Here is an 8,121-nt window from a genome sequence, read left to right as displayed (position 1 = left end):
AAAGTTTTAACTTTTTTTATTTATATCACTGTAAACATATATTTAAAATGGTATATAATTCGTAATATTTATATAATCTGACAATGAGTAGATATACAATAATATGTGTCAATTATTTTTGCAGATTTTCATAATTTAATTATCAGGAAACTAAATGCAGTATTGTTAAATCTTACAACAATTGATGAACGTTTAATAAAGTTGGATAATCACATAAGAAAAAATGAGGAAACGGATTTAAAAAAAAATGAACATTATGATTTCGATTTGCCAGCAGATACCGTAGAACAATTACAGAGAATTGATAATCAATTAAAAAACAAATGTGTTGCTACAGAAATGGTATATACAAAATATTATCATTTTATACTTACGATTAGAAACATTTTATTGAAATGTCTTATAAAAAGCAATATTTTGGACATATTTATTTATTTATATAATGTTAAATAATTTTAAAGAAGTTAAAAGAAAAGTAATGTTAACTTTTTTTATAAGAGAAAAACAAATGTTTATTATTTTGATATTTTTAGATCATAAACTAATATTAATTAAATTATTTTATATTTTTAGACAAGACAATTGAGCTTTTTAGGAGGTAAGGATCATCATGATGTGATTTCGTACATGATGAAACATATTTTAACAAATAAATTAGCAATGGAATATAGTTGGGCTGGTGCAAAATTGAAAAATGCCTTTAAAAATCTTCGCATTACTATATGTATCATAAGTAAGTATATAAATATTTAATCACAGAAATGTTTTTATTGACATATTTTTGACACTTTATATATAGCATTCTATGCATGGTTATATTGGATGATGCTATTAGAACTCTAATATCATTATTCAATAATATGTAATCATAGGAATATAAAATAATTTTGAATAGTATATATACATATATACATATATATATACATAAAATTAAGTCGCTTTAAATTTTTATATAATCTATAACCACACATATCTGTTTAAACTTATTGTTAGATGCTGCGCGAACTTCAAGAACCAATTTAACAAATAAGGAAGTTGAGGATATAATTGCAAGATGGCTAATTTTAGCCAAGCAGAGATTTGACCGAGATTTGTAAGTTATATATAATATACCTCAATTTAACTATTTTATCATCTTATCTCAAACTTTTTATTTTTATAAGAAACTGATTTTAAAGAGGGTGAACACATGCACTATCTGTTCATTATTGCGTGTATTAGTTTTTTTAAATTAAATACAACATTTAAGAACTTATTGTTATTTTTGTATAGAATATTTATTGCAGAATTGACTTATTGCACCTATGTATAACAATCACATATTTCTTTTTAGGAAAAAGGAAGAACAAAAAAAGAGATGCGAAAATGAGGAGATCTAAACAAGAAAAGGACAGGTTATTAAATATAATAATTTTAATATATAATAAATAAAATATTTGAACGTTTATTATTACGTTTATAGCACAGTTTATTATTATTACGTTTATTTATAGATTTTATAGAGTTTATTTTTGCATATGTACTTTTTTTATTTTGAATGTATTAATTTCATACACAGTAATTATATATATATTTTATTATTTAAATGGTTACAATATTAAATACATATGCATAGTTGTAAGTGCAATAAAGTAATTATTAAATATTGTTTGGGAAAAAATTAAATTTCCGTGATCCCCGCGCGCCTTCGATATACGCTCCTGAGAGCTCTCTGTAATTGTGTACATCGACAGTTTGTTATTGCGTCCACAAGGGCGAAGCGCCGAATTAGGAGAGAGTTTCCGCGTCTTTAAAAAGGAGCGATGCGGCACGGAAGGCGAGTCTGGTACGACGAGCCGTCCGGTAAACCCGAGAAGAACATTTGTGATCCGAAGAATAAAAATTACATATTCTTACTTAGAATAAAGAGACTAGTTCCTGCTATCTATCCTTGCCTATCGACGCAGTCCACAAGAGAGAACTAGGCGATAGCTCCGATAAAACCCAAAGGAGAAAATATACAAAACATGGTCCTTCGAGCCGGATCTGTGTCGAGAAATTAACGGATGGATTCAAACAAGATACACGTGCAAGCAGTGCAACTACTTCAAGTGAGCCATTCAACAATTGCGCTACATTCCGAGTAAAAATTTCCGTACGACAAGGAAGTATTTCGACTCACGTACATACGTTCTCCATTTCAACACCGTGTTTACCTTACAAGGTCGAGCTCTGCAAGACAATAGATCGAAATGGACAAGGCAATATTTGCGTTCGATACGAATTTACGTTATTTAACGAACTCAATAACGAATTTCCAAAAGCTTGGAGTTGATAATCAAACTCATGCCATCACTAAAGGACGATTTCAACTCTTGCAAAATTACTGGAATAAATGCCAGGAGAATGCCGCTATCATTGAGGCAGTAGCAACCGACGCAGACGCGGCACAGCTTCCCTTCTTCAAGAGCAAGTTGCTAGACAAGGCGGAGGTCTCGTACATGCAAGCCTACGACTTCTTCAAAGAAAAACTCGAGGCATTCAACGTCGCTTCAATTTCCATTCCTGTACCAACGGCGGCCGCAACGACGTCCATCAACGAGATCCGATTGCCGAAGATCAACTTGCCTTCTTTCTCCGGTAATGTAACCGAGTGGCTAACGTTTCGCGATTTGTTTCTTGCGCTCGTTAAAAATCGCCGTTCCATATCGCAAGTCGAGAAATTGCAATATTTATTATCCGCGGTTACTGGCGACGCTGCTAAGTTGATTTCCCATCTTTCTCTAACCGATAGTAATTTCGATGTTGCATGGAAGGAACTCACGAATCGTTACGAAAATCAACGCGTTATTATTGACGCATATTTCAAACGTTTATTTACCATTCCTAATGTTTCGTCTAACGATCTGTACGGGTTAAAACAATTACGCTCCAATTCATCGGAATCGATAAATGCTCTGCGTGCCTTGAAATGTTCTGTAGATGAATGGGATATGATTTTAGTCTACATTCTTGTACAAAAACTAGACAAATTGACGAGAAAAGATTGGGAAGTCAGCTTAGGTTCAGAGAGGAGATATCCTACGATGGAAAAACTATACGCGTTTCTAGATACACAAATTCGTTCGCTTGAGGCTGTATCCAAGGACGGAGATAACTCGAAGTCCGCCAACGGAAACTCATCCGAAAAGAGTTCCGGTGCTCGCTCGATTCCAAATGCGGCACGAAAAAATAATATAGTGCGTTCTCACCATACAAACACCGCGAGTACGTGCGCTCTTTGTTCCGAAACACATCGTTTAATGCATTGCGAGAAATTTCAAGCGTTAAGCATTTCGCATCGACTAGAGTTTGTTCAAAAAAATAATATATGCAAAAATTGTTTGACCAAAGGTCATTACGTTTCGAATTGTCGTAGTTCCTTTACTTGCTTGAAATGTAAAAGACAACATCATACTTTGTTACACGAGAATTCAAGGTCAAGTTTAACGACAACAACAGACTCTGGACAATGCGATAACGCGTCCAACGTACATTCACACGTGAACGCGGGAGTTAAACCCGTGCTCCTGGCTACCGCACGTGTTTGTATAGGATCAGAAAACGGTCGACATGTTTACACGCAAGCACTAATCGATCAAGGTTCCGATGCCACATTCGTTTCGTCACGAGTCGCTCAAATGTTGAGAGCTCGCTTAATTTCAACACGCGTAAAGGTATCTGGCATCGGTGACACTACGTCTAATTGCGTTCAACATGCCGTCTCTATTTCTATCAGCGCGACTAATAAAAATGATACGATTCTTCATACCAAAGCATTGGTCGTTCCAAAAATTACAGCGTACATTCCACCTCATTTCCAATTACAAGAGATTCCGTTTCTTTCCAAATTGAATCTAGCCGATCCAAATCCAAGCTCAAATGATGCAATCGAAGTACTTCTCGGGGCCGAATTATACGGTTCAATTATGATGGGTGGCTTAATGAAAGCTTCTAACGATGCTACACTTGCGCAAGAAACGATATTCGGGTGGATCATTTCGGGTCCTATTTCAAACCAAAAAAATAGCCAAAGAATTCACGTTCACCAAGCAACTTCTGGCAATCTCGATTTCGAACTCCGACGTTTTTGGGAGCTGGAAGAAATTCCAACGACACACGCTCTCTCAGAGGAAAATCTTCGTTGCAACTTACATTTTCAAGAGACACATATGCGCGATTCTTCAGGGCGCTATGTTGTCCGCTTACCCTTCAAGTCTGGTCCTCCGATAAAAATCGGCGAGTCAAGGTCAGTAGCTACGCGTTCACTCGCGCAACTAGAGCGACGTTTAGCCAATTCTCGGGAAATTTCAGGGCAATACGTCGACTTTCTTAACGAGTACGAAGAGCTCGGGCATATGCAAAAAATCGAAAACGTGCAACGCTTCTTTCAACCGACGTTTCTATCTCATCATCCAGTTATTCGCGAGGACAATACTACAACCAAACTTCGTGTAGTGTTTAATGCCTCGGCAAATAACTCGAATAACACTTCTTTGAATGACCATCTTATGATTGGTCCAAAGTTGCAAGCCGATCTTCCGGCGATTATTCTTCAATGGCGTTTGTACAAATACGTTTTTTCCGCTGATATTCAGCAAATGTTTCGACAAATACAGATTCATTCAGACGATCGCCAATATCAATTAATATTGTGGCGTACGATTCCGAACGAGCCAGTCCATACTTATTCATTAAATACCGTTACTTATGGTACTGCCTGCGCGCCTTATCTCGCCCAACGCGTGCTCAAACAACTTTCAATCGACGAGAGTTCGCGTTTTCCACTAGCTCAAGCAATTTTGCAAAATGAAATATACGTTGACGATGTCCTATCCGGAGGCGATGATAAACCATCCACGATTAAAAAACGCGACCAACTAATCGGCTGTTTACTAAGCGCAGGCATTCATCTCAGAAAATGGGCCAGCAACGATTTTGAAATTCTACAAGATATAAATCCTGCGAATCACGGTCTAGCAAGTTCCAAGCCTTTCCAAGAAGGTGAACAATTAAAAATACTCGGTATTCATTGGACACCTTGCGATGATAATTTTTCCTTTGAAATAAAATTCCGTCCACCATCTACCGACATTTCGAAACGACAAATCCTTTCGACGATAGCGAAAATATTCGATCCCCTCGGATGGGTGTCTCCGATCACGATATCTCTCAAAATTCTACTGCAAAAACTGTGGAAATTTTCCTACGGATGGGATGATATTCTTCCTGCGGAAATAACAACCGAATGGAATGCTTTTTGCGAAAAGATGTTACATTTGACGACTCTGCAAGTTCCTCGTTGGTTAGGCTTCGAGCGTAACATTCAGTGCTTGCATTTACACGGCTTTTGCGACGCTTTATCTAAAGCCTATGCAGCGGTAGTCTATTCAAAAATTGTCACGAATTCTGGCGATAGTCATGTTCGACTTCTTCTATCAAAAACCAAGGTTGCTCCGATTAAAACGATTTCGATTCCACGACTCGAGCTCTGTGCGGCTCAGCTGCTAGCACGCTGTATTTTGTTTACTATTGACGCGATGAAATTGCAAAACATTCCTGTGTTTTGCTGGAGTGACTCGACAATCGTATTAGCATGGTTGCAAAAGGCTCCATTAGATTTAAAAGTATTTGTAGCTAACAGAGTGTCTTCTATTCAAACGAAGCTTCCTACGGCGACATGGCTGCATGTGCCAACAGAAGATAATCCCGCAGATTGCGCATCGCGCGGCATAAATCCAGCTCAGCTAACGCCTTCCAGTTCCTGGTGGAACGGCCCGGCATGGCTGAAATTTAACGAGGATAATTGGCCAGTTCAATCTACGATAAGTTGCACCGAAGATGATTCCGAATTGAAAGCGTCAAATGCAGTCCACTCGCATCATTCAAATCGAGCGGAACTTTTTGAAACCTTCAATCATATCTCCACGTGGCCACGCTTACTACGGGTCACCGCATACGTCCTTCGGTTCAAGTTTCGAACGAGAGTCCCAGATGTTGCTCAAGGTCTCTCTATTTTGCAAGTCGATGAAATAAAAACCGCGCACAGATTCTGGATTAAACAGATGCAAACGGAATATATATACTTTTCAAAAGATAATACTTTTCAAAAGAAATCGTCGCTTTCAAAGCCAAGTCGAGGTTACCAGTTCGATGCTCCATCCATTCTCTCGAACCGTTCCTGGATCCCTCCGGTATCCTACGCGTGGGTGGTCGACTTCAACTGTCTGACCTTTCATATGATTGTAAATTTCCGATTCTACTTCCAAAGCATTACCTTTCTAAGCTCATTATCGATCAAATTCATAAGGATACACTTCACGGCGGTGTACAGTTAATGCTTCGCACGTTGCGAGAACAATATTGGATTCTGGGGGCGCGAAGCATGGTAAAAGGTTGTATCCGCAATTGCGTGACATGTACTCGGCATCGCGCCATAACCGGCGTACAATTTATGGCCGACCTTCCTACATTTAGAGTAATTCCGTCCCGTCCATTTTGCCATACGGGACTTGATTACGCCGGCCCCTTCGCAATTCGAGACGCTTCCGGCCGCGGACGTAAGTCGCACAAAACATACATCTCGCTATTTGTTTGTCTCGCTACACGAGCTATACACTTAGAGCTCGTTCATGATTATTCCACGGCTGCGTTTCTCGCATCTTTTGAACGGTTCGTAGCGCGTCGTGGCATTCCATCCGATCTTTATTCCGACAACGCGACTACCTATCAAGGCGCGGATCGCGAACTTGTTACAGCGATCCGACAGACTCAAGCCGACGTAGATCTGCAGGCGAAGTTCGCGTCAAAGCCAGTTCAATGGCATTTCATTCCGCCTTCTGCCCCTCATTTTGGGGGCATGTGGGAGGCAGGTGTTAAGAGTGTTAAGCACCATTTGCGACGTATACTTGGTTCCTGCACACCTACGGTCGAAGAGTTCACCACGCTTTTATGTAACATCGAAGCATGTTTGAATTCGCGCCCGATCGCCGCACTTCATGACGATGTAAATTCTTGCAATGCGCTCACACCAGGGCATTTTTTAATTGGTAGCGCCATTAAATCGATTCCGAGTCCGAGCGTCTTACATATCTCCGAGTCACGACTCGATCGATGGTAATTAATGCGTGCGAAATACGAGCAATTTTGGAAATTGTGGAGTCTTGACTACTTGAACACCTTGCAGCAGCGTTTTAAATGGCAGAACGATCTGATGAATTTCGCATAAACGATATTGTTCTAATAAAAAAATCCTAATTTACCTCCCTGCAGATGGGAACTTGCGAGAATCATCGAATGTAAGCCTGACAAGGATGGCCTGGTGCGAGTTGCTCAGGTCAAGACCGCGTCTTCTACTTTTGTAAGACCTATTGTTAAACTCTGTAAATTGCCGGTAAGTCCGGACGGTTCAGCGTAATCTAAATTCTGCAGGTTGTCTCCAATGATTGCAGTTCAATGTGTAAGGATTTACCCCTGACTGTCATTTGAATCCCTTGGCGATTCAACCCGAGGGGTATGTTTGGGAAAAAATTAAATTTCCGTGATCCCCGCGCGCCTTCGATATACGCTCCTGAGAGCTCTCTGTAATTGTGTACATCGACAGTTTGTTATTGCGTCCACAAGGGCGAAGCGCCGAATTAGGAGAGAGTTTCCGCGTCTTTAAAAAGGAGCGATGCGGCACGGAAGGCGAGTCTGGTACGACGAGCCGTCCGGTAAACCCGAGAAGAACATTTGTGATCCGAAGAATAAAAATTACGTATTCTTACTTAGAATAAAGAGACTAGTTCCTGCTATCTATCCTTGCCTATCGACGCAGTCTACAAGAGAGAACTAGGCGATAGCTCCGATAAAACCCAAAGGAGAAAATATACAAAACAAATATTATTTTTTAAATATAGTATAAAACGAGAAAAGTTATAATAATATATACAGTTGAATATTAAAGTAATGTAGGATTAAGTTAGCTATATATATATATTGTGTTAAGTTGGTTATATACATCTTGTTTCTTTTGTTGGATTGCGCGCGTAAACTAGGGAGCGTTAAGCGCGAGACGATCGCGAGGTACCGATCACGAGAGAGATAGATGGATGGCGAGCGAGG

The 8,121-nt window shown here is 39.3% G+C and overlaps 1 protein-coding gene across 1 annotated transcript; it reads left to right on the top strand.

Moving 5' to 3' along the window:
- Positions 1 to 2,045: 2,045 nt before the first annotated feature.
- LOC146720479 (uncharacterized) lies at positions 2,046 to 7,435 on the top strand. Its single transcript, XM_085488363.1, has 3 exons — positions 2,046 to 2,090; positions 2,304 to 5,986; positions 7,291 to 7,435. Exons 1-3 carry the CDS (start codon positions 2,046 to 2,048, stop codon positions 7,433 to 7,435), a joined length of 3,873 nt encoding a protein of 1,290 aa, XP_085344489.1.
- Positions 7,436 to 8,121: the final 686 nt, after the last annotated feature.

This window comes from Nylanderia fulva, unplaced genomic scaffold, assembly GCF_048542155.1.
Source record: "Nylanderia fulva isolate GAGA-0341 unplaced genomic scaffold, ASM4854215v1 Scaffold686, whole genome shotgun sequence".
NCBI classification, from domain to species: domain Eukaryota; kingdom Metazoa; phylum Arthropoda; class Insecta; order Hymenoptera; family Formicidae; genus Nylanderia; species Nylanderia fulva.
Note: the sequence above shows the minus strand (reverse complement) of the source record. Positions and strands in the feature narration are given on the sequence as shown.

Coding starts and splice junctions, on each gene's coding strand:
- LOC146720479 (XM_085488363.1), top strand. CDS start 2,046: ATGGATTCAAACAAGATACACGTGCAAGCAGTGCAACTACTTCAA. Junction 2,091..2,303: donor AAGCAGTGCAACTACTTCAA/GTGAGCCATTCA, acceptor AATTTCCAAAAG/CTTGGAGTTGATAATCAAAC. Junction 5,987..7,290: donor GTCACCGCATACGTCCTTCG/GTTCAAGTTTCG, acceptor ACCTCCCTGCAG/ATGGGAACTTGCGAGAATCA.